Source organism: Myiozetetes cayanensis, unplaced genomic scaffold (genome assembly GCF_022539395.1).
Source record: "Myiozetetes cayanensis isolate MyiCay16 unplaced genomic scaffold, myiCay2020 scf23, whole genome shotgun sequence".
In the NCBI taxonomy this organism is placed as follows: domain Eukaryota; kingdom Metazoa; phylum Chordata; class Aves; order Passeriformes; family Tyrannidae; genus Myiozetetes; species Myiozetetes cayanensis.
The window spans coordinates 6,158,856-6,185,251 of record NW_026087445.1 but is presented as its reverse complement, the minus strand read 5'-3'; the positions used below and the strand labels follow the sequence as shown (position 1 = coordinate 6,185,251).

The 26,396-nt window shown below is 53.1% G+C and overlaps 2 protein-coding genes across 6 annotated transcripts in view; one reads left to right on the top strand and one right to left on the bottom strand.

Annotated features, from left to right (window-relative positions):
- PLPP7 (phospholipid phosphatase 7 (inactive)) overlaps positions 1-17,415 on the bottom strand; it is a 23,244-nt gene extending 5,829 nt beyond the window's left edge. Inside the window, exons 1-4 of one of the 5 annotated variants that reach the window (XM_050320152.1) lie at positions 17,246-17,415; positions 15,883-16,028; positions 8,472-12,028; positions 6,628-6,997 (exon numbers count right to left, since the gene is read on the bottom strand). In XM_050320152.1, the coding sequence (XP_050176109.1) occupies positions 6,628-6,997; positions 8,472-8,708 (607 nt within the window). In that variant the 5' untranslated portion in view covers positions 8,709-12,028; positions 15,883-16,028; positions 17,246-17,415. Of the gene's footprint in view, positions 1-6,627; positions 7,101-7,803; positions 7,904-8,471; positions 12,664-15,882; positions 16,029-17,245 lie in introns of those variants that run through there. The other 4 variants (XM_050320153.1, XM_050320151.1, XM_050320150.1 and 1 more) reach the window with 4 other exon arrangements.
- FAM78A (family with sequence similarity 78 member A) lies at positions 13,151-26,396 on the top strand. Its single transcript, XM_050320156.1, has 2 exons — positions 13,151-14,249; positions 21,674-26,396. Exons 1-2 carry the CDS (start codon positions 13,987-13,989, stop codon positions 22,200-22,202), a joined length of 792 nt encoding a protein of 263 aa, XP_050176113.1. The 5' UTR covers positions 13,151-13,986; the 3' UTR covers positions 22,203-26,396.

The window sequence follows — 26,396 nt, the reverse complement described above, 5'->3', positions numbered from 1 at the left end:
AAACAGCCCCGAGTGCAAACACAGGCTGCCTGGAGTTCTCCCCTTGGAAACACTGTGCCCTGGGAGCTGGGAAATTTGTACTCAGCATCAAATACTGAGCGGGGCTGCCTTGCTGGGGGTTTGCATGGGCTTGGATGAGACACAGGGGAGAGGGGGAGTGAAGTGAAAAGGGCTTGTGCTGCTGGGGAAAAGGAGCTGAGCAGCCCCCAGGATGGCTCAGCTGCCTCCCAGAGGGGCTCTGACAGCTTGAAGTGCCCCTGCACCCAACGGCAGCAGCACAGGTACCATCAGCACGTCACCCAGGTGCCACATGCACGATGGCACAGCATGGGATGGACTGAGGAAAGAAAAGTGCTGATGACCAGCAGCATGTCCCAGTCCACAAAGGCTGGGCTCCTCCCTTGGACTCAGTGCTGCCTGGGCTTGCATTTACACCCTACTGCCTCCAATGAGGCAAACTGGCAAAAAAAGAAAGGGGGTTGATCCTGTGGGGCTCAGAGGGTCTCCAACCATCAAACCTAACAGGGCACTGGACCTGGATCAGGTACATCTGCCAGCATTCCTACATAGACAGAAATGGAAAGCAAGACCAGAACTCTGTTCCAGGTTAAAACATGGAGATTTCTTCAAAGGGGAGGGAAAAGAGACAGTTCATCTCATTACCCTCTCCCACCCCATCCTCCACCACTGCTGGCCCGGAGCAGGAGACCCAATGGGCTCTCCCTGCCTGCTGCTGCTCCCAGCAACTCACCTCACTCCCCCACCTTCCTCTTCCCAGCCACTGCTCCTGTCAAGGCGTGTTAGAGGCAAACACACTCACCCATTTCCCGGGATCTCCCTTCGGGCCAGAGCCTGGCTCAGCTTCCCTGTCAGGGCTGGCTCTGCCTGCGTGAAACAGTTACTGTCCCCTCTGAGCTCCAGGCAGGGGCAATGGGAAGCTGTTCCCAGAGTGACAGACATAAGGATGACTCATTTCCCATGTTTATTCCCCCTCTTCCCATTCAACAACCCTCGCACTTCTCTTTCGCTCTGCATTCAGGAACGTTTCGCTGCTCGCTCTGCGTGAGGGTTTCATTCCAGCTCGCTGCAGATTCCCCAAGGGCTGCACACTGATGGCTGCAGGGCTCTCAGCATCCCCAGCAGCCTGCCAGGACCCGAGCTCCTCGGCACTGCCCGGTACCAAGGGGGTGATCAGACCCTGGATCTGATGGAGACCCCGTGCAGGTCACTGGAAATTCCCCCCCTGCCTGCTCCAGCCACAGTCAGATGGCTCCCAGCCTGTCACTGACTGTCCTTTATCCGAAGGGACACTGCAGCCTGCCCTGCAGTGAGCAGGATACGCTTCTGTAGAGGAAGCAGGGAGGGAGGGGGGCAGGGAAGCCGGGAGAGCTGGGCACCACTGCCTGCTCAGAGATGCCTGAGCTCATCAGCTCTCAAGGGATGAAGGCTGAGCACGGCACCTACCAAAGGACCAGGGACTTCCACTGCTGTATCCGGGCAGAACAACTAGAGGCAGATTAGCAGCCTGATGTGATGAAGGGGAATGTTTAATGCCAGGCTGGACCTGGATTAGATGCTGGATGCAGAGAGTGGGCATCTGTGTCATTCCCTCTGCCTGGCACCCTCCATGGGTCAGTCATGTTGGGTTACTCGGCATTTAAATGTTTCCACCTCTCTGGGCAGATGTGCTGCTGGCTCCCTGAGGTCTTGGTGGGCACTGGTAGGGTAGCAGGACAGAGGCTGAACCTCCTCCATGTGCCAGCTTGAACAAGGAGGGGTTTCCACAGGGCACCGGCTCCCGAGCTCCTCTCCCCTTCCCTGACCGAGCATCATCTGTCCTGCCTGGCTCAGAAAATCCCTGCTCTCACAGTGGAAAAATGAAAGGGGGGAAAAAACAGACACATCTGGCCCCAAACCATCTCTGGGGCTCTCAGCTTTAGCAAGCTCTGCTGCATATGGACTGATCCATCTGCTGTGCAGCTCCCTGGCCCCTGCTGGGGCTGGACTGCCCTGAGGCTCGACAGGATGAGCTTGTCTGTACAGCCTGGGCACTTCATCTACCTGGTGACCTTTACCAGTAACGGCCTGTACTGTCTGGATTTCCATCACACAGCCCCCAAAGAGAAGCATGACAACACCTGAAGCATGTCTGTATTGTTAGAGCAGGGTCAGTGAGCTCCCGAGGGGTTTGGTGAAGGCATTTCTTGCTTTCTTTCCTTCCTAAACCACCACTTTCTTGCCAATCTGGTTTGGCTTGAAAGCTGCTGTGGTGGGATGGCAGAGCCATGACCATATATAGGTACTTATAAATATATATATTTTTTAAAGAAATATAGATATGCCTCAGGGTAAAGTCACAGGTTTGCAGGGGACTATGCCTTAGGATATCACAGCCTGGCTCCCAGTCAGAGTGAAGCTCAGTCAGTATTCAGGGAGAAGGCTGGATAGGGTAAGAATTTCCTTCTTGCTGACCTCCAGGGATTGCGAAGTGGCCCTGAGCTCCCTCTTTCCCTCCTCCCATGGCATCCACCCATCCCCATTCTGACACGCTGCTCGGATGATACATCCACACCCCGCGGCGCTGCTTCACTTGACGGGATAAATGCTTAGTGACAGCACCAAAGAGCCATCCTGCCCCTCAGAAGCGGGATGCAGAGCCAGCTGGAGAGGGCTGAGGACTGGCACCAATGTCACAGAGACAGCAGGCAAAGAGAAGACCAGGGCTTTCTCTTCTCCTAGCCTGGATGCCTATTTCAGAGAACCACCACCACAGCAGAACCAGTTACTGGCTGGTACTTCAAACTGAGCACAAACAGGAATTTTATGTCCAAGGGTTACCCAAGCAGACACCTCCCAACAGCAAAGGCACATGGCTGGACTGCAGATAACTGAACACAGTGGTGATCTGGCTCTAAACACAACAGCTTTGGGCAGGTGACCACGTTCCATCCCCACCGCAGTGAGAAGGTGCCTGGATCTGCAAAGACCATCAGTTTAACGAGATCAATCTGTTTAGCTTAATAAATAGGAGGTGAAGAAATGACTTGAGCACCATCCAAAATATTGAAAGGCGGAAAAGATGCTGGCTAAAAGAGCTGTTGAGCTGGAGAGACAAGGGTATGCAGTCGCAATGAAGGGAAGAGTCCAACTAAAAGCGCTTGTGAGAAGCCCTGCCACTGCAGTAATACAGAAATGGCTCTGACAAGTTCACCCTCACTTGTAACTGCACATCAGATTGAGTGTTTGGGTTTTTTCCCTTAACAAATTGAACAGGAATAAATTAAGGGATGTGCTACAGCCTGTATTTTGCCGTGGGTTAGATCGATGATCCAAATGTTCTTTGCTGGCTTTGCAGTCAATGAATCACTAAATTTGGATCCACATCCTCACCAGATGGATCAGAACCAGAAACCGAGGTACTGCTGCCCCCAGGGTTTAATGGAGTTTATGTCTGGTTCTGAAGCAGACCTGGGGTTTTTACTGGAAGTTTTATATCTGCTTTCCCCCTCAAAGGCCAATTGCAAGGTTCAAATAACTTTCTAAGCATCTCAGTTTTCATTAAATCCTCGTGATTTTGCAAAGGAAAGCTTGAATGGTCCTAAAAGTTTCAACACTGGCAGATAAATAAAATGAACCTTAAAACTGAGGGGTTTCCTGAACAATGATTTTCTCAGTTTGGCATGGGGGCGTGGACTTTCTCCCCGACTCTTGCACAGCCAGGGCTGGTGATGCTGAGACAGACTTCCTGAAAGCATATTCTGGCAGAGGGATTTTTACAGTGGGCACAGATATCTGGCTTCTTCCATCTTTTCAGTAACAGGCTCTGAGTGTGTTTCTCTGGTTGTTTGGCATTCGCTGGAAAAGATCACGATGGGAAGGGGAAATCAATAAATTCCATCACAGATGACAAACACGGAGGGAAAACATTGCTCGGGGTTGCTAATCAACATCTGCAGTGGGGATGGATGGAGCATCCCAGGGTCAGACCCCCCTCACCCGAAATGCTCCCACATGTGCTGGCAAAGCTCCTGCCGAGAGCTCCTCCTCCATCTGCAGTGGTGCTTTGGCAGGTTCCAGGTCCCATTTCAGCAGTCTCCTGTCTCCTCGCCTTGGAAGCCTGATTGCAAATCCTAAACAAGTGCTCTATGATGGGCTGGCTCCCTGCCCAGAGACTGCATCAGAAATTCTGCTTGATGTGTCAAACCCTCAGCAAGCAGGGTGGAGGGAGGAGAGCCAGAGGGGGCAAGGAAGGGGTACCATGGACAACCCCAACTTCCCTCTTTCCCTCTTCTCGGGAGAGCAGGGAAGCACCAGGAGGTTCCCTTCCCTTTGACCTGTCCCTATCCAGGAGGGTTTTTCACCACATCTTGATGGATTGGAACCACAGGAAAACAGCAGTGAGAGGGACCAAGGATGCCAGACGCAGCAGTCATGCCATGCCCTTCCTGGCCACACAAGACCCCACTTCTCCTGGGACCTGTCGAGGTTCACCAGCCCCACACTCCCCAGCCAGGCTCTTTCCTCCACCAGCAGGGCAGATATTACAGCAGCTACTCAGATACTCAGAGCTTCTGACTGCAATCTTAAATATCAGCCCAAGGCCACTCTCACAGCAGAGATCTGCTCTGTGGGGTGACACAAGTCCTGCTGTGCAAGCTCTGACAAGAGAGGCTGAGGGCACCTTGGCCAGCCCCACCAGTCTGTGCCATCTATTCGGAGGAAGCAGCAGAGCTCTTTGGAGGCTGCCAGATCTATGGAACAAGCTCTCCACACAATCTGACTATTTAATTTCACGGCAGGCAGAGAAGAGGGGTAGGTGTAGGGCATCTAGGGAAGGAAGCAAGACTTCAGAACCCCCCTAAATTCCTCCCAGACACCACATTTGAGCTCAGGAGACCTGGAGATGCAGGCAGTGGCGCAGGGCTCTCCCAGACACCACTCGACACTCAAAGTTCCAACACAACCCCAACACAGCCCCAAGGTGGCTTTGCATTTGGCCTCCTCATATGGCAAAGGAACAGTGAGAACACCTTTCTTGTTTTTAAGCCAAAGAAGGCATTAGCTCTTTATAAGGAACTCAGATATTTTGGAGTCAAAGAGGTCAGTTTTCAGGCTCCAACCCCATCAAAGGCTCTTGGGTCAAGAGACATCTGGAAACTGTGGTGGTTGGTGTTAGTCACCTACTATTTCATCCTCGTGCCCTTTTAAATGGATCTTCTCTCAGCGAGGGGTTGACCCCGCGCACCGAGGAGCCCCTGGAAGAACTGCTGACGCTGGCGGGCTCTGCATCACGCTGGTGCTATTCTGGCTCCTTCCCTGCAATGGCCTCCCCCCATCGGATGTCACAGCACGAGGACAGTCTCCTCCAAAGGCAGAGGGGAGAAAAGGCAGCTACCACTGTGCTTTTCAAGGCAGTTCCGTGCAATCTTCACCCTCTCTGGAGGATGAACTTGCGAAAAGAAAAACAACCTGGGGCCACGTTGCAGAGCCTGTATCGTGTCTCAGTCGGCTCCTGTGGACAGGATGTCCTTTTCCTGTGGTGCCTGTGAAATTCAGTGTCCCTACGTCGCCTCAAAATGCTCCCTGAGAAGAAGCAGTCTAAATACAATGTTCTTAGTTTCTCTTACCAAACAAAAGAGGGATTGTTGGGTTTTTTGGGGGAGGGTGAAACACCAGGGTGGATCACAGCCAGGTGAGAGGGTAATCAGTCACAAGGAAAAATAGGATAACTGGGCCCTGTGCCAAAGGCAGAAGAGCAAGAAGAGCAAGGTCCTCAGGTAGACATGGCCAGGGCAGGTTGGGGCCAGGATCTAAGGCAAGTCATGCCTAGAGCTCAGCCTGGCCACTGGTGGGACATCAGTCCACACGGATGGGTGGGATGGGCCCTGCTCAGCGGAGAAGCCAAACCCTTTAACACATCCCAACCTTTAGAAACGGGGACACCGACCACCGCGCAAGGAAGAACTGGCAGGAGAGCCAGAGGGATCCCAGCCTGCCTACACGGCCTCTGGGTCAAATTAGCACATGGAAACGGGGACAGCAGCCAGAAAGGTACTCAGGGGAAGGAGGATGAGAGAACAAACTGCAGCAGGGAAGGAGACAGGACTCCATTACACAGCGGCTGAGACATGGAGCCAAGGTCTGGTCAAGAAAGTGGTGAGGAGATGGAAATCTTTTTTTTTTTCCCCTCAAGAATATCCTCAGGAATTGATCCAGATATCAAAGACTAAAATCTGCATCTTTTCCACACATACCAAACCACCAACGCAGATGACCACAGACTAAATAAAATGCATCATTGCTGCTATCCACCTGCCCATCACAGACACTCCCCCTCGATCTGACTGGATAACCCTGCCCCACACAGGATCAGGGACCTGCCCCCACTCCATGGGTGTCACCAGCTACCACAATTACTCTATCCCTCTTAGACAACTTCATGCTACATCCATCACCCACAGCACCTGGGACCGAGATGGCCAAAAAGTGCAGCATTAACCCTAAAGGTCACTCCGTGCTGCCCGACCACGTTGGATCCTGAGAGCAGCCAGAGGAGGAGTCCCAGTGCCATTGTCCCTTGTGACTAGGGCTGGGCTTTCCCAGCAGGGAGGGAGGTTTGCTACTCACCTAGCAGCAGGTTCATGAGGACTTCTTGGCCTGCCAGCGTGCTGCTCTTCACCAGGCAGATGAGCGTACCCGCAATCCAGGGGATCCCGTGCCCCGTTATCCCCAGAAGGTTGATCATGGAGCGGGCACCACCCCAGGAGGAGGCTCTGTTGGCACACACTCCCAGCCTCTTGGACATGCAGATATCGATGGCCAGCAGCGAGTTGAAGGCGATTCCCTTGAAGGAGGGGTTGAGCTGCATGCAATCCTCCTCAGGCAGCTGCTGCGACTGCCTCCGCTCCTTGGGGTTGGTGTTCTGGGCACCGGCTGCCCCGGCCTGGCCGCTCTGCTTTCTTCCTGAGCTCCTGCTCTCCTGGTTCCCCTTCAAGGGCTGATTCAGGGAGAGGAACTCAGCCCTGTTGAGGACATTGTTCCTGTCCCTTGCCCTGGACCGTGGCTGGGATGCTGGCATTGCAGTCTCTCTTTAACGCAACCTGCTTTGCGAATACCGGGAAGGAGAGAAATCCCTCTTCTCCCTGCAGAAAGCTTCCCCCACTCCCACCCTCACAAGCTGTGAATTTGGGAAGCTACAAAGGTTCCCCTCTGTTGCAGTTGCCCCCAGCACAGACTGCAGCTGTTAAATATAGAGTAAGGAATGCACATGGCTGTTTACTTCATGGGCCTAGCAAGCTTGGAAGGAAAATTAATGCCAGGCTTGGCAGCCACTCCAGTGCCAGGGAAAAAGGTTAAACAGCCAATAGATTGGAAGAAGAGGAGGGAAAAACGTTGTGCCAAAGGTTGGTTGCTTCTGGCCTGGTCTATTTAAATCTTCCAATTGCTTATTCCCCTGGGCTGCAAGGGAAACTGGGAAATGTAGTTTTTTGTGCTGCAATTCACATTTCAATATCAGAGTCAGAGCTGGAGGAGATGATGGCATCCCCCTCCCCACAGCAGCTCTCCCACGGGGGGCTGTGCTGCCTGGCTCTGCAACACCAAGGCTGAGCATTGCTTGGGGGCTTCCCACCAAGGGGCTGTCCCCAGAATCTTCTTGATTAGTCTGTTCTGCAGCATCTCCCCCCCATGCTAGGGCACCCCAAACACCACCCTCCTCCCCTGGCACAGATACCTTTCAAGCCCCACTGGCCCCATCCTCCCTCCCGGCTCAGGGTGCGCCCCTGCAGCGACTTCATCACTCACCCTGTTTCCGGACGAAGGAGAAGCATCACCTGCCTCCTGATTACCGGAGACAGCGGCTCTGCTAATGAATTCCCATCCTCCTGCCCCCGGCGCTGCGCGTGGCCTCGTTACCGCACGTGTCCCCGCCGTGTCAGCCAGCGCCGCGCAGCCCGTGCCCAGAGCAGGTGACAGGCAGTGCCTGTGTCCCTGAGCTGCAGGTGTGATCAGCAGCCAGCCCCAGCAGCAGAGTGGGACAGGGAGGAGGAAAGCTCATGCCAGGCCCTAGGGTGTGCTCCAGCAGAGGACAGGGAATATCTGCCGTCCCTCCTGCCACGGCACACTGTGCTCCATCACACTGCACGGCTGCTGTCAGCCTCCTGCCTCCTGCTCCCTGCTCCCCACCTCAGCTGGGGAGAACCCCTCCGAGACATCAAGGGATGGTCCTTGTGGGTGCCTTCCAACTCAGAATATTCTGCGAATCTGTGATCTCCCACCTGCCAATCCCAGCACTGATCAGCCCCTGGGAACATCCCATCAGTGCTTGCAGCTCAGCTTTACAGATCTGAATGATCTTTCTACAGTCCCTGAACTGCAGTTGCGTGGATCTAAGCTGGGAGAAGCCATCCAAAGCATGACAGCCCATGGCAGCAACCACTTGAGCCAGGACCCCCTGGCATCAACCCAGTTACCTTCCCTGGGCAATGGGCTGTCACAGCTCCACACCACCCACACGCTCCATGAACAGGATTATTCCTCTGCAAATAGGCTGGAAATCCCCTGTGGATAGAGAATTGGAGAAGATGAATATTACACTGAGGAGCAGAACAGCCACATCTCGTGGTGCTGGCGACATTTGCCTGCACTGAAGTCCAGTTACAGAGATCGGTGTTTGCACAAGTAATCCTGGGAACTGGACACTCAGGCATCTCAAAGTCTAGTCCAAAATGCACTGGGGAGCTTAAGTGCTAAAGGAAAGGTGGTTCTTGGCTTCTGAAAATAATAAGAAAAATTTTGCATTTTCTTCATGCTTTTTATCCATAGTTCTCTAAATCCTCTCAGTGAACTGTGCACCCAGGCTGTGCCCATCTGACCAACTGACTGTCCAGTGGCAACAGCAATGTCTGGACAAGCAAGTGCTTGAGGTCCCTCACTTCTGGGTTTTCCTCATATTTTCCTCCCTCAAAGGAAAATAATATACATCAATTTATCTCTGAATCATACCCTCCAGCAACCTACTCCCAGTTAAGGGAGGTGATGCTGCCCTTCTGCTCCACCCTGGTGAGACCTTACCCGCAGCACTGTGTCGAGTTCTGGGGTCTCCAGCACAGGAAATGCACGGACCTGTTGGAATGAGTCCACAGGAGGCCCTGGAGATGCTCTGAGGGCTGAAGCCCCTCTGCTATGGAGACCTTAACCCAAACCCTTCTGTGATTCTATGATCCCAGTTGGAGGAAGAGCTCATCCCCTCCTCAGGCATCCCCACCCAGCCCATAAAACACAACCCTGCTCAAGCTCAGGTACCACGTGGGGCTGTGGCAGCCCTGGAGCTTGCACAGAAGGTGCCACATCACCAACACCCACCAGCTCCTGTCTGATCACCGGCTCTGCAGCCACATTCTCACACTATCAGGGCAGTCAGCACCCCGTCCCTATCTGCCTGCCCTCATCCCACTGCCCAGCTCCCAGGCATGTGGAAAATCTCAGCCTACCTGACACCAGCTGAGGAGATAACCGTCATCATCACTGCTTGCACTTGCCTGTAGCCAGCACCTCCCTAGATGCCCCCTCCCAATTCTCCTGCTCCGTGCAGGGTTCTTTGCAAACATCAGTGGGCAGAGGGCTAAAGGTGCTGGTGGCCAGGAGGCTGCAGAAACAGGGAGACTCCTGCCCAGTCTGGTGCTGGGGATGCTGAGCTACAACCGAGCATGTTCCTCAGGAGTTGTCACGTGTAAAAAACACCTTGAAAGCTCTGAGAATGAATTTAATCTGGTGCCTGTCTCTTCTGCTGACACTGATATGAGGGAATTTCTCTGCCCAAGCCACCTTGTGAGGCTCCAACCTTACAGCCCAGCACGAGTCCCTGGCAGGAAGGGCACGGGGGAGGAAGGGCAGTGCGTGATGGACCCAGTGCCAGCAAACCCCTGTCAAAAGTGGAGTGGGAAAGGAAAGCTGTTTGGTCTCTCCTGCAGCCAGGTGGGCTGTCACTGCCAGTCCCAGCCAAAGAAACTGAGCTTGGGAAGGAAATGTCCCTGACCCTACTGGGGCCATGACAAGCCCCGTCCTGCTGCGCTGCTCGCAAAACAGCCACAAACCCAGGGGTTTATAAATATCCCTGCTAAACCTGCAGACAGGCTCCCTGCTCTGGTGGGGCTATTCCAGGCCTGACACATGATCCTCAGGGATCATCAAGCACCTGGGAGAATGCCCAGACGGACAAATCCGGCGTGCTCCCTTCACCCTGTGCTCCTCACCACCCTGCCCACCCTCCCTGGCCCAGGGAGGGGGGCTGCTGGCCACAATTCCCTGCACAGCTGTGGCCACACAAAGTGTCAGTGGCCAGCAGGGCCACTCAAACCACGCTGGAATGCGGGTGGGTCAAGAGTGACAGCTCCGACCCCTTTCTCTGCAGTTCACTGGCAGCACGGGTGAATCCCAGCCCCCAGCAGCAACTGGCCAAGAAGCAGCACTTGCAACCAAAGTGCTCCCAGCAAACCCGGTGTTCCTGGGTGGGATTCTTCTAGGGACAGAAAGGAAAGCTTGGCCAAAATAAGATATAATACCCTGCAGTATTTACAGCACACGCAGTGGTGCGTCAGCAGCACCAGCACAGCCTCTGGTGGGCGGCTTTTATTGCCACTGCTCAGACAGTGCAGGGAGACCCTGTCCTTTAATAAACCCACAAGACATGCTGGAAGGAGATGGAGATACTGTGAAGGTCACGATGCTGGGGGGGAACCCCCACAGGAACAGAGCATGGCCATGCTACTGTGAGACATGGATGGGTGCATCAAATGGGCAGCAGAAGGAAACACAACTCCCAGCATCACCAGACACTCCTAATTCTTACTGACCACAGCTTGGCCTCACATCTCCAGCAATCCCATCAGAGAGCACCACACACTCGGGCAAGGAAGCCCTTCTGCCCATGGCTTAAGGCAGCCACTCCAGGGTGGGGTGTGCTAATGCCTTAATCACTCACAGCAGCCTGATGGAGGCAGGCAGGACCAAAACCCAACGAAAATTCCAGCTGAAGATGAAAAGCTGATTTAATTAGAATGAGATAATGCAATTTCCTAGTTGACCAGAACACCAGAGACAGCCAAGTTGAAGCAAGACCTGGCTGGAGCTTGAGTGAAACTTAAAGTCACAGAATATGCAGTTTCACCAGATCCATGATGCTCTGAGAAACTGTGACAAGCTTGTTTGAAAAGTGTGAAAGAGTCTTGGAGATGTCAAAGGATTTCAGCACCTTCTGGAGGCTGCTGGATATTTCATTCGGAAGATGCTAATTTCATTCTTTCTTGTACTACACAGTAGTAAGCTGCCTGTAACTTGAGCAGGTTCTTAGTGTTTCTCCCTGTCACAGGGCTAGTGACTGTAATTGTGCCCTTCTCAGAGACTGTGAAGTTTAAAATAAATACTTCCCCAGTGCTTTGAGAAGCGCGTGCGGAAGAAAAACATAACAATATACTGTGGTTTTTTCCAGCTGCTGTGGGTGGAAAGGAGTAAATTTGCCTCTCCTTGTTCTGTGACATTCACTTGTCAGGATCACCCAGTAGCTCCAGTCTGTCCTACCCGCCGAGGGCTAATCCAGCCTGCCGAGACTGCGGGGTGGGAAGAACTAAAAGACATTTACTCAGCCCTGTGCTGCAGTACTGCACCACAAGCAGCACCAGCAAAGCAATTTTTACCTCTTTTCCCCAAGTTTCCTCTTTAGAAACAAGTGACAGAGGACACTCTCACCCAACATTCAACACCCACCACTTATTACCGAAAAAGGAGAGCCATGTTCTGTGAAAAGCTGGATGCATGCACCTCACCTGGTGGTCAGATCCTCAGATGGTCAGCAGGACCAGCCAGCAGTGGTACTCCCAAAACCATCTGTAATAGGAGTTTACAACTTTCCACAGGCTGCTGCTGCCTCAGATTTTTCTTACTCCCTGTTCCCAGCTACTCCTCAGTCCCGCTGCTGCTGTGCATTTCTCACTGCTGGAACCACAGCCCATCCAGCCTGGGGTTACAGGCTCTGGAAAGAAGGAGACCACCTACTTTGGAGCCCTTGGGTTGGGACCAAACCTACCTGCAAATCTTCAGGCAGTAAAGGAAAATCTTAATCTGAAAACCCAAGAGAAAATATACGCTGTGACCAAATTAGAAAATAATAATAATAATAAAGGGGGGGGGGGGGGAGGGAAAGGCGTTTCTAAAAGAAAACAAAAAAAAACTACATTACCCACAATTCACGGACATGTGGGAGGAAATGCTGCCTTGTTTTTTTTTTTTCTGCAAAGGAGGTTTAGCCTTCAACAGCTGCAGTTTAAAAGCGAAATACAGGGGGAGGGATGGCACTGGGCGAAGGAGGGCGGACAGGGCGGCGGGGGGCGCGGGGGGGCCCCGGACCCGCAGCCGGTGCCGCTGGGGCCGGCGGAGCCAAAGGGATGCGGCGGACCCTGCCCGGGCAGCCGGGGCGGCATCGTCCGGGCACGCCCGGGGGCACCGAGGGGCTGCGAGCGAGTTCCTGCAAAGTTTGACCCCGCTGCCTCCCTGATGCTGCGGCGGCGAGCGGAGCGGGAGCCCCCCCGCAACCCCCCGCTCCACCGGCGAGGCTGAGACCCGCGGCCGGCGCCGTCCCCGGGTGCACGAATGTACTGCGGGAGAGGAAGCCTGCGGCAGCCGGGAGGCGGAGGCACCGATCCTGCTCCGCTCACCTCCCCGGGCAGCTAAAAGCAAAAGAGGCGAAGGGGAGGGAGAAAAAAAAAAAAAAAAAAAGACCCAAACCACCCAGCGAAAGCGAAGGAGCCTCCCCCAACCTCTCCCCCGCCCTGCGCCGCCGCTCGCCCCCGCAGCGCAGGGAGCCGGGGCTCGGCGGCGCGGCCGGGGCTCGGCGCTGCTCCCCGGGATGCTGCGACGCCCTGCGGGGCCCACGCGTGTGCGGGGCAGCCCCGCCGCCCGCCCATGAGCCCCGCCGGCTGAGCCACAGCCGGCGCGCCCGGGAGCAGCAGCGGGAGGAGGAGGAGGAGGAGGTGGAAGGTCGGACACCCCTGCGGAGAGCCGCTCGCCGAGGAGGAGGAGGAGGAGGAGGAAGAAGGGAGCGGCGGGGCCGGCGCCCCCCGGGCCGGTGCGTGTCGGGGGATGTCACGGGCGGAGGTTCGGCGGCGCTGAGCGGGCGCGGAGCGGCGCGGCCCCGGCGGGCGCGGGGGAGGCTCCTCTCGCCGCCTGCCCCGCAGCGCTCCCGGAGCCGCCGGCCCCACCGGCACCGCGCGGCTGCCCTGCGCGCACGGCTATTTCTAAGAGAGAGAGAGAGAAAAAAAAATTAAATTAATCCCCAAAGCCCTGACATCGCTGGCGGAGGAGCCTCCAAATTGGGAGATTTGGCGACTTTTTGCGTTTTTCCAGCCGTCGTTTCTTTTCTGTTATTATTGTAATTCTGTGCGAAAGGAAGTTATGAACAACTGCAAGTCAGGAAGTGGAAATCCACACCGGTTGTGACAAGCTGGGGCTAAAAACTATTTCATTATTTATATAGATGTGTCTATCAACATTCTGCTTTTCATCCAAAGAATAAAGGGAAATACCGGCTAGTCCTATGTTTGACGGTGAATGACAGACCGCATCTGAGGAAAGGAAGGACTAAATATATCAGCTAAGAACACCACCGTTATTTATTGAACTCAAGAGACCTTTTTTTAACCCAAAGACCGTTTGAGCAAGAGATATAATGGGTCATTAAAAGGGGAAAAAAATTTTAAAGGCCCTTTTGCTTCTGAAGCGCAGCTAACCTCAAAAATAGGAGCAGTACTTGTAAGACAGATACTCAAATTAAGGCTTTACATGATGAATTTTCTATCCTATGGATATCAGTTTTGAGATTACAAACCCAGAAGATCTGTAATTGATCTAGCACCAGATAATTTCAATGCCTAATATTCCCCAGGATTGCTGGAGTACCCTAGGAGCTGCGTCGGACTGTACTCGGGGTATGCCATGGGCTGTATTCAGAGTATTAGCTGCAAATCCAAAGTTTTCCGGGAAAGTATTTCAGTGATTGAAGTCAAAGCCTCCATCGACCCCATTCCCACCAGCATTGACGAGTCCTCCAGCGTGGTCCTGCGCTACCGGACCCCTCACTTCCGAGCCTCAGCGCAAGTGTTGGTGCCCCCACTTCCCAAGAAGGAGACCTGGATTGTGGGCTGGATCCAGGCTTGCAGCCACATGGAATTTTACAATCACTACGGGGAACAGGGGATGTAAGTATTTCCAAGAGCGCGTGCGGGTGCGTTTGCCTAGCGGGAAGAAAGAGCGGGAGGACCACGGCCTGGCTGGGGAGTAGTGGCTTCAACCCAAAAATTATAATCCAGATTTTAAAACCCAGCTCCTCTGAAACTTAAGAGGACTTTCTCATATGGTTAAAGTACAGGAGAGCTTGTCCCTGCCCTATTAAAGGGGTGGGTGTTCTTGTCTTCAAATGGGAATGTGCCTGCCCAAGCCCCAGTCAAACCCCACTTGTTCTGGTAGGAACCCAAAAGCAACACTATTTCACAACAGCTTTTGGGCAGCAGTGGAGATCCTGAAAGCCCAGGGCAGCCCTACCACGGCAGGCACTCCTGTTTTGATATGTGTTTGACACGAGTGGTTCTCCTGACCACCAGCTCCTCTCCCCTGCATCCCTCCCCATACCAAAACTGCGCACTGAGAAGCCCCAGGGAAAGCCGAGGGCTGACACTTGTGGCACAGAGCCGTCCCTGGCGTGCTGTGCTGCTTCTGCTGCTGCTGCTGCAGAGAGCTGTGGCTGGGAACTCAGTAGCCCACCAGCTTTGGGAGCACATTTAACGTCACAGGAGGAATCCTGCTTGCTTTGCCCACGGTAGCAGGCAGCCCACGGGGAAAGCACAAGATGCATTTAAACCCATTGATAATTAAACCCTCTGCATCACCTTGGAGCAGGGTGAAGATTTCACGTTACCCTATTTATGGGTAACGTGCAAATGGGAATATATAGGTGTATATGTGAGGTAGGGGGAACATAGGGGCTGTTTGCACACCAAAAAATCCCCGTGTTAATGGTCAGACAGTCACAGTGAGACAGGAATGAGTCAAATTAGAACGTCACCTCCCTTCTGAGAAAAGTCGTCTCTCCCCAGTCCCCCACCAGCTTGTTCTCCAAACATTGTTGCAGGCTTTTTGGCCCGCAATTAAGTCAGCCCCAGCACCTGATCCCTAAATGCCTGCACAGAGCAGCAATTCTGCAACTCACGGTGCTGGGCAGCACGAGGTGCAGCCTCCCGGTGCAGCAGAAATCTGTCCGTCCAGCCGCGGGGACAGAACCCGAGCGCGGCGCTGGCAGATGGGTCAGTGGCTGCGGGCGCTGATGCTGCCCGGCCTCTGGGGGAAAGGGAGGAAGGACGGGAAGGTCAGGTCCGAGCAACCCGCCCGCCTGCTCATCCCAAGCGCCCTGAGTCAGGGGGATGCCGGCTCGGCCCCTCCAGGGTCAGTCTGGGTGGCTCAAACATCACTGAATGAGGAGGGCTGAGGGAGGAGGGGAGCCGGGAGGGCTGCAGAGCCGGGCAATCTCGGACTTAACGCAGCGCCTTCCTGATGGCCTGAACATCTGCACGCACAGCCCGGCCCTCCTGCCCTCCCTGCTGCCTGTAAGCCCCGCCGAGGACACGGGTTCAGCATCTCAGCATCACGCGAATCAGGCGCTGTGAGATGCGGACCAGAGGGAAGGGCACTCGGAGGAGCAGCCGGAGGCGACAGGCTGCCCCCCTTCTGTCCCCACGTCCCCTCTCAGCTCAAGCAGAAAGTGCCTCGAGAAGCGAACTGGCACCTGGCAAACACCAGCAGCGCAGACCGGCTTATCTTGATCTTAAAAGTACTTACAGCAGGCCCAGAATTTGTAGGCTTTTTGGCTCCAACACCATCTTTAGCAAGGACAATTTGTTGCTCAGATGTTCCCAATTCCAGGCCTTTGGGATTTGCATGTGTAATTCTCAGGCTCATTTAGAAATTCTGTCTTTACTGACCAGCTGCAAAGGAAAACAGAGAAGTCCAATGTATATAAATACAGCTCAGATGCACCGAAATAAAGAGGACTGGGCAGAGAGTGATGCTGCCAGTGCTGCTGTGGGCTGCAAACCTCAGCCTGGCCTTTTATTTCCTTGCACCTGATTTTCCCTGTGTTTAAAATGAGGATTTGGTAAGGTTTGCCCTTGCTGGAATGCCTTGGGACAAAAAAAAAAAAAAGAAGAAAAAAAAATAGTATCTACCAGCTAAGTGCTGTAAACAGGTAGAATTAAAAACTGCAGCTGTGTAGGACAGCTATTAGCCAGAAAATCATGGAAACAAAGATTTTTCCCTAGAAGATTCACTGACATTTAACTGATGCTAAAAAAGTTACCCGAACATAAGCAGGAATTGGTCTGCTCCTTCACTCTCCTTCTATAGACCCTTTGTCATCTGAAAGCTATAAATAAAGGCATTTGGGAGGAAAGGCCTCTTCCAATGCCATCAGAACATGCTCTTGGAAGACCTTTATGGAGAGAGAGACAGGACACAAACCTATGGGAAAGGATGGGCCAAAGCCTTTAGCTGGTGTAACTCGATGTAATCCCACTGACCTCCACAGAGCTGCATCGATTTATGCCACCAGAGTATTTGTCCCAACTTTCCATGATGGAGAGAGGCTACTGCCACATACGTATTTTTAATCACTGTGGTGACAGGCAAAGGGAAAACTCCAAATAATCAAAAATCAGGTGGTCAAACGGAGCACCAATACTTACAGCAGGCTTTGGATTAATTTTTCACTTCTCTTCTGGGAAGTTGGTAGCTGTGCATAAGCTGGCCATTATATTGGGGATGGAAACAGCTGAGAAATACTGGAGCAGATGGAGCTGTGCATAATGCTGCTATAGGGATGGGAGCTACAGAGGGGATAATTTAGACACATGCGTTTAAAGTGGCGCTGACAATTTTGGGGCTAAATGCAGCATTTTTAGATGTAAAGGAAAAGAATTAAAGCTCAGATAACGCATAAATGCTGGCATTGTTTTACATGTGACTCAGTAGATGCTGCTGGGTACATGAAAACCACCAGCATGAGGATGTGGATGAGCTCTCTGACCCTGCTCGGTGCAGAACTGGGGCAAACTTCTGCTCCCCCCATTGCAGGGCTTTACCCTGATCCTTAGGGAAGGAGTTGCTGTGCAGAGGGGAGGCATCAGGATCAGGCCAGAGCTCTTACCTGCACAGGAGCAGCTGGACCAGGTCCCTGCTGGCATCTCCTGGGGTGGGTGCTGGTTTCTGCACCTGGTGGGACCTGTGTCAGCGGCTGGGCCACGCTGGAGTGGCATTACCAGCCTTGTTTCTCCATCTCCATGGAGATGTGCAAGAAGCGGTGCAGATGGAGATATGCAAAAGAGAGAGATAAATAAATTGGAGTTGGAATAATATGATCAGCCAAGAATCTGGAGAAGTTTCAGGGGGGTGTTTCTCCCCTGGAGGACCGGATGGGGCACTTTGCATCATTATATCATCACTTTGCCTTACCTGGCTTCTCTCTGGTGAGATTAAATCTTCCGTGCCCTGGCAGCAGGGACACAATGAACTGGAGAAATCAACTTGTCAAGAGAATAAACCCCCAGTCCGGGAGGGAGGACACAGTCAAAATTCAGCAAAGGAAAAGAAAGGGTATTCTTTCCATGGGAAGTGAAGGGAGGTCAGTTCACTGTGGGAATTCACCCCTCCAGGGGTTTAGAGGAAAAGGCTACGCTGCCCTTGCGTGGCCCCTGACCCTCACCTGTGCTGTGAGCACCCACCTTAGCCCCCTTAAATAGCTTGTCCAGTCAGACTTGAGTCTGCTCAGCTAAAGCAGCAGAAACTGATCCTTTTTTCCTAATGCCAGTTCTCTGCTAGTTTTACTCCCTGAACCAGCCATGCATCAAACATTGCTGCCAGTTCAGGAGACGAGGCAGGAACAGGCAGCTGGAGGGTGGGGGGAAGAGGGACCCCAGCAGCACAGCTCTGTCAGCCGGGGAACAACATCTGAAATTTCCTTCCTGTTCTTCACTCTAACTCTGCCTTGACTTGCCTGATGTGCTGCAGTAGCTGAGAGAGAGGCACTGCAAAGGACAATTTAAAATTAAGCACCTCTGGCTGTCAGGGTTTTTTTCTTTTAGGAGTCCCCAGTGCAGGCCAGCAGTGGAGGGAGGCAGGTGGGAGCAGGGATGTGAAATACCTGAGGCAGCGTTTCACTGCACCCACACATGGCCCTGGTACCTGCACGAGCTGCATCCCAGCGGGGCTGCTCTTGTTCAGGGAGCTGCTGGAGAGGAGAGTGTTGGAGAGCACGAGGTTATGCAAGTCCATCTGGCCTGTGACTAGTTAGGAGCTGGCTTTAAGGACCTGGAGCTGAGGATGCAATAGTGCCTGTCTGAAAAGGTTAACTGGATGTATCCACACTGCTGGATGCTCAGGGCTGGAGGCTGCTGTGCTGGGTTTGGTGTCACTGCCCAGGCCACTGCAGTGATTGCTCTGGTGGGTGCTGTGAGACAGATATCTGGGGGCTTGAGATGAGCTGGGGGCTTCATTCTGTGTGACAGTATAGGCAGAAAAGTGTCTGAAAGAGGACTAGGAGGCTTAAACCTACATAAAGCTGCTTGGCTGTCAGCAGCAGGGCTCCGGTTCTGATACAAGAAATAGCTCAAAGTTCCTTCTGGTAGCAAGAAGACATTTGTTAAGAGAGGATTCTTGGCAGCTCCAGTCACTGATGATGCCCAAACTGACTCTGAAGGTTTCAGAAAAGGTTTAAAGCTTGTTTCAGAAACTAGCCTGTCAGTATTACAAGCCAGAATCTACTGATTTTGGAGCTGATCAGCTATAGTGAACCCATGAAACCAGATAGCTTGGTTTCTTTTCATTCCTCTTCCCTGCTATTGTCAGCAAAGTGTTTACTGGGCACTTTCTGGTCTCTCCTTGGCTCGACACTACCAAAGAAAGATGCTGATGCAGCCAAAGATCATTCCACAGCATTCTTTCCAAAATCATCCAGTTGTTGGCATATTATTTAACATGGACACGCTCTGCAAGCAAAGGCTGCCAAGCCTGGCTGGCAAACCAGGCTCTGCTGTAGCACCAGACGAGGGGCAACCACCACCAGCAGCAACCCCCCTGCAGCCTCTGCTCTGCTCCGGTCACGGGATCATCATGAGGCCTCGTTTTGCTCCTCATTCCAAGCTGTGCAGATAAAGCGTGATGGTTTTGAAACCCTGGGGTTAACCACACACCAGAATTAGGCACAGTGTGCTCTGTGAAGAAACACAGGCCAGTTCCTCCTTCCCCATTCCTGCCCACGCCTTTCCTTAAGCTGGGTGCCCACCTGGGCCACCCCAGCCACGCTGCTCACTTGCCTTTGTGCTGGGGTTCTGCAGGCTCTGCCTCCAGCATCCTGCCCAGGCCCTGACACAGCTTCACCTTCTTACTCTTGTTTAAACCCCAGGCAAATCCCAAGAAGGTCCTGCAAGTCTGTACTGGGGTACTGGGAATGAAGATGGGGAGAAGCAGATATTAGTGGACCAGCATTTTCTGAGCATCCTCTACCTGATTCTCCCACCATTCACCCGCCAGCCTGTGACCCAAGTAGGCTGGAGCAGCCCAGGAGGGTTATTCGGCCTCCTGTAGCATCTGAGGTCCTGGTTTGGCACCTCTGTACCTGCAGACATGCTGTGGTTGCACCTTAGCACTGTGCCTGTCACAGAGTCAACCTCCAGGACACTGTCACATCCCTGGGTGACAGCCAAGCTGAGTACCAGCCACTGTCTGAATGGAAAGTAATCCTAAACCAGCTGCTGAAAGGGAGAGAAAGAGCCCCCAGATGGGGTTTCGGAGCCGGGCTGTGCAGTGGGAAGGAGGAGGGGGCAGAGCACGACCTCCACTCATCTGCCTGCAAGGGCTGGGTCACACAGCGTCCCCAGAGCCTTCCCCTGCTCAGCTCTGCCTGCAGAGCGTGGGGGTGGCGAGCCAGGACGACTCTGGTTTGGAAAGCAGAGCGTATCAACATCTCTGCAGTGGACAGGGGTCCTGGCAGGACTGCTCAGGGATCTCCTTTTGGCTGCCTTCACTAAAAATTTTCTTCCAGGGAAAGGACTCCCTCTGCCTGCTGGCGATGGGCTCGGGAGGAGCGGATTGCTGCAGCTGCGGTGCTGTGGCTGACAGCAGCCTGTAAATCTGTGCAGGGAGATGTTGTGCTTGCATAACCCCAGGTCCTGCGGCTCGGAGCAGCCCTGCAACCCCCAGTCCTGCTGCTCGGAGCCTCCCCTGGCCCTGCTGCTTGGAGCATCCCTGCATCCCCGGGAGCACCCCACATCCTGCCTCGCACTTCCATCTCCCGGGTTCCTGCCAGGCATCCGCCGGCGTGGCACAGGGGAGGTGTTTGCTAGGACCACCCCCCCCGCTCGCATGGAAAAAAGACAAATGAGATCTTTAAATCCCCCACGGTATCCTCTAGCCAGAGCCAGGCACAGCTCACTGCTGAACGATCCAGCAGCTGCAAACATGGAGGCAGTTCACGGTCATTAACTAATTAACAATCAGAACAACCTTGTGAGACGGTCGCATCAGCCCTGCCCAGAGCAGCTCATCCCAAAGCTGGGCAAGAGCCGGCCAGGCTGACACGTACCCCCAGCCACAGCCCCCACTGCAGCCAAAGGGCTATTTTAAGCTGCAGCACCAGACTTATGAAAGGCTTGGACAGTCACCCTGACCCTGACGAGCCTCAGCATGTCCCCTCTGTCTCCTCCCGGGATAAATCATGTCCCAGCCTGCAGCAGGGAGCCACAGGGCTTGGGGGGCTGGAGCACAGCCCAGAGTCCCAGCCCCAGAGCAGGGTCAGGTGCAAGCACCACTGCTGCAGCCACCCAGCCCCTTCTGCCACCTCGGGGGCTGGGACACCATCCCTGGGTGGGGGGGGAGGGCTGACTGGTAAGAAAGAGGGAAAAAGTACCTTAGAACCACCTCTGCCAGCCTGTTTTTGAAAAGAATGTCCTTAAAACACCTGGTGTGCTCTGAGCATGTGATCTGTGGTCGTGCTGTCTTAGTGCAAGCATCTTACCCTTTTTCTGAGACATTTGCAGCAGTTTGCGCTTCCATTGGCAAATCTAATCTTAAAAATTAAATTGGAAGTTAGTAAAAAAACCCACTCCAATTTGTGCATCAGCAGTACAAGGTGACAGGGGACCATTTTCACTGACTTTCTTGTTAGAAAGACTGACCTTTCTGTCCCTCTCACAGATGACCAGTGCAGGCAGTTTTACAAGCTGCTCGACCTCGGGGTCTCTGATTACTGTAACACCATCCCCAGCCTGGAGCCTGGTGTGCAGCCCTTGAGCTGGGTCCTTCCAAGGGCTGGAGAAGGATGGGTTACACTTCCAGCGCCAGGCAGATAGCAGGGAGGGACAGTGGCTCATCCAGAGAGAAATTTAGGGGATGAACGGATCAAGAGCAGCCCTGCTGGGAAGGATGGTTCTAATGGCAGGGATGAGCTCCTTCAGCAGGATGGCACAAAGGGCCCAGATTCCCGTAAAAGCTAAAGGGGGGAATGCATCCACAACTCCTTCCCAAAGTCCAGCAAGTTTCTAAACTAATTAGTTAATGTACTATCTGTTGATTACGGCAGGTCGAGTTGGGAGCTTCCCGATCTCCTGGACGGTAAAATCCAGGCCATCAGTGACTCAGACGGGGTGAACTATCCCTGGTACGGAAACACGACAGAAACCTGCACCATCGTGGGTCCCACCAAGAAGGAGTCCAAGTTCAACATCAGCATGAACGACAACTTCTACCCGAGCGTGACGTGGGCGGTGCCCGTCAGCGAGAGCAACGTGGCCAAGCTCACGAGCATCCACCGGGATCAAAGCTTCACCACCTGGCTGGTGGCGACCAACACGGCCACCAACGAGATGGTGACCTTGCAGACTATCAAATGGCGCATGAGGCTGGGCATCGAGGTCAACCCCAGCAGGCCCCTGGGGCAGCGTGCCAAGCTGCAGGAGCCCTCTGCCCAAGAGCAGCCCCAGGTCCTTAGCAAGAATGAGCCAATACCACCCAGTGCCCTTGTCAAACCCAATGCCAATGATGCTCAGGTACTCATGTGGAGGCCAAAGGATGGACCACCGCTCGTGGTGATACCTCCCAAACATCGGTAATACGACACCTGGCGTCCCCGGCACCAAAAAGGGAGAAAACGAAAAACCCGAAGCAAAACAATCACTTAGGTATTAGGATACACATGTATAATCTGAGCAGAATCAAAATGCACTTTTTACTCATTCAACAAATGCAACCATTCTACCTTCTCCCATTGGGACGGATTTCACTGTGCTAAAGCTAAAGAGGAGACCTTTGGACTGGGTCTGTCTCATCACTGGATTCCTAAGGGAAGAAACTAACACTGATGTCTACCCTATAGCTTTTTATTTTTTCTTCCCTACTTTAGTTCCTGTTTGAATTTCAGTCTCATTAGCTTGTCCAGACTGCCCAGAACAATAAGAACATTTTATTTGAGATTTTAAGAATTTTTTTTTGTCTTTTTTGGTTGAGAACGAAACAAGTTTCCTGGAGCAAAAAGTTGACTATTTAAGATAAGGAATTTTTTTTTTTTTTTTTTTAAAGCAGTAAGGTTCTGAGTTGCAAATCCAAGTCATGCGGCCTTATGTAGACTTTGCTTTGCATTGCCAAACTTTTGCCTTAAAGCTATGTTTGAAAAAAAAAAAACACAACCAACAAAAACACCACCAGGCAGAATGTCCTTTCTACAGAATTTTGGAGAGAAAATTTTGAAGCAAGGAATAGATTTGTCAGTGTGGCACAGGCTGATGGATGAAAAGGGCACGAAACTGGAAGAAGCAAGACAAAAAGAAAACCTCCCTGGTTTTAAAAGCTGGAACAAGGAAGCACGGAAGTAATCTCAGTTTCAAAGCAATGCAAACAACAAACCTGCTGTTGGATGGCTCTGGAGTGGGAGTTACCAGGCCATCTCCCTGCTTTGCAGGAAGGGTAGGAAGCAGCTCACGCTGCTCCCCCGTGGTGATCTCAGCCTCCCGCTAGCATTTTAGTATGGGATAACCTCACAGCTGGAATTGTGGCCCTGGGAGTCAGTGTCAGGCAAGGGGGGGGATGTGCCACTGTGTTTGTCTTTAGGGCACACAGATGTTTGCCCAGCTAGCCCATAGTCCCAGTTTCTCATGGATGAGAGCCAAGGGCTCGTGCACTGGCTGTTGTTGGGTGAAGCTCTGTTGCCCCGTTTTCCCATGAAATTCCAATGACGGTGCTGTACAAAGAGCAGGATATAAAAAGCATCCTTCTGAAGTCATTGGAGACTCACGGGTGTCAGCGAGGGCAGATCTTAATCTACCAAGCCTCCCCAGCAATACCCATAATTCAGGAACAGCCACATCTGAAAACTAAAGGCACCCATTCCCAGCAAACACAGCAGTGACAGCTGTGGAAAACTCTTCCTCCTGTGATAACAACAAACCACACTGGGGTTAGTGGATAATTTTCTTCCCAATGATCTCCCGACCTACCTGACTGCCAGGAATGGGGCACAGACAGGACCATGACACCGTCCCTGTCTGGTCATGGCACAAACATCCACTGTAGCAAAGGGTGATGCACGAGAAGGTGCAGGCAGGGCAACACCTGAGCCTTGGGTGCGGATCCTCAGTGAGGAAGGAGCATTTGGAGGAGGAGGTGGCACCTGTAGGTTTCAGTAAGGCCCAGATGGCTTCTGAGATAACCAGCTGCACTTCTGCAGAGGAGGGTGGCACAGAGGAGCTGTTTGAATGGGAGGGATGTGGTTTGCAGGCAGAGGAAGTTCGGTGGTAAGGGCGGCATCTGGAGGCCAGGGCACAGGACGGGGAGCGGAGGATCTGCCCTGCTCCAGCACATGGCCCGAGGCAGATCACTTCCCTCTGCAGCTCCTTCCCTTAGAAAACACTTCTTCCTCATATTAACAACTTGCCTCAAGAGCTGGGACTGAGGAGAGCTCCGTGTGCCAGGTACAGGCCTGGCCCTGCTGAGCTGGTCTGAACAGATCTCACAACCCCACACGCGCTGCTCAAAAGGCTCTCCCATCGGAGGGGCACCAATTAGCTGCTATTCCCATCTTTATCTTCCACATGGGACGTTACCAGCAAGAAATTCTCCTTCCTCACTTCCCCACAGCCACACCACCTACTTCAGCAGCAGGTTCGACGTCACCACCTGCCCAGGGAACGAGCGCCCGGATGTGTCCCCCACCAAGACAGCCTCAAACCAGCAAACAAGGATCCTGGGGCCCTGCAGCCATCCCCTCACCTCCAGGGGAGCCCACCCTCCTCCATCCACTGGAGATGTTCAGCCACGGAGCTGCTCTCTTCCTCGGGCAGATCTCCGAGGTGGGAAGTCCAGCATTACAAGCAGCTTGCAGATGACTGGACCGGATCAAACCCAAATCCATGAGCCAAAGGGTGCCTAAATCTTGGCTTTGGGACTATACAGGATGAAGCTACAGAGACCTGGACTTGCACAGTCACTCTCTGTATTAAACTCCATTTTCTTACCTGGATTCAGATCCAACTATAGCTGTACTGGCACAGCCCTCTGGGACTTGTCTGTATTTTCTCCGAGGCAATACATGCAGAAGAGGACAAACTGTGAGCTGTGGGTGAATAGCTGATCACGCTCACACGCATCTCAGCTGCCACTGAGGTGCTCTCCTGGGCAGTCCTGTGGGTGGGAGCAGAAGGGGGATTTGTGTTTGGTATTCACTTTGTCTCCAGGTGCTGAGTACTTACAGTTCTCACTGATGTCAGCATGGGTCGAAGGAATCGGACCCAGTTGTCTTAATTAGCTGCACGAAGGAATTCCAAGGAAAGATTTCTTCTCAGTCACCAAAAACCACATTCAGGGAACACCTATGTCCTTTTCCACTTAGCTTTGTGTTGGACTTAGTCTCCCAGTGCATTAAGTAAATCTGGTTCCCCCTATTCACTCAACCTGGTGGACTGGATGCATCCATGCAATTTGGTAGTAACCTCCTGGCTAATTTGTCCTGTTGCACTGAACGGACCCAGCTAAGCAGTAAATACAAAATTCAAATTTCACATTGGGGTCGGCTTTGCATGGACTTCTCCCTTCCCAAAGAATGCCTTTATCCCGTGCCTAGGTCAAAACTTGCCCCTCCACCTCCATTTGCATCACCAGACATGGCATAGAAAGTGATGCTGCCTCTTTTGAGATTTCATGCGTTGTGATTAAAAGTGATGTTTTTCCAATGCTGCTTCGTTACAGGACTGATGAGGACAGATTGGCTATAAAAGGAAGGATGGCTGGAAGTAACAGGGCTCTAGACACCACTACTGCTCCAGCTGGTTAATGGCCATGTGGTTAGAACAGGGATTGGCAGGGTCCCACTGGGGACTTAAATATCTGGGGACCTGGGACATCCTGCACCGAGCAAGGTGGTAAATGAGCAGAGGTAAATCAAGCTCCCTCTCTGGCAGCTTTTTACAGAACCAGGAATACACAAAGGATACACTGGGAAGGTGATGGGGCACCGACACAGGATAACAGGTGTGTTTGAGCGTGTCTCTGCCTCACCCCTCCATCAACGATGCTCAGCTCCTTACAGCCCCAAATCCCCACGGGAGCTGAGTGTGCAGCCTGACCATCCCTGTCAAAGCCCTGTCAGGGTGCAGGGTGGGAAGCAGGAGGGCTGAGACCCTCCCCTGCACCCACTCCCCAGCCAGGGACAGGCAGGGGCTGCCGAGCACGGCCAACATGCCGAGCAGCATCACAGACCTTGTGGTTCTCCTTTCCTACCCCTAGACGCAGAGATGAGCGTGGGAAGAGAGGGGCAGCCCCTCAGAGAGTCAGTCAAGACCCTCAGCAGCCCTGGGGAGGGGTAGAGACCTGTTGAGCCGGCGTGGCAGAGAGCAAGGCTGGGCCCAACAGCGGGGGGACGGCGAGGGCTGCCCGAGCCCCGGCACCGCCGTCCCTCCTGCCCTGGCTCCTGGTGCAGCAATAAGAATTGTCCTTGGTCTTGCAGAGATACTGTGAAAACAAAACCAAGATGTACCAAGTCTGGACACTTAACAGAGATGTAAAAAAAAAAAAAAAAAAACCACCAACAAAAAAACCCCAAACCCTGCTTTTATAACAGACGGAGAAATAAAGTGAACTTTTCAAACGCGTCTGCCTGGAGTCGCTTGGGCGGTGGCTGCTTTTAAACAAACGGCTCTGGGCTCACGTTTCAGGGCAGCGATAAACACTCTGTGCACCAGGAGTGCCTTCTCTCTCCATATCAACTCTTAGGCCACAGCAGGCAAAGGTTTCTCGTGAAAAACACCGACATCCTG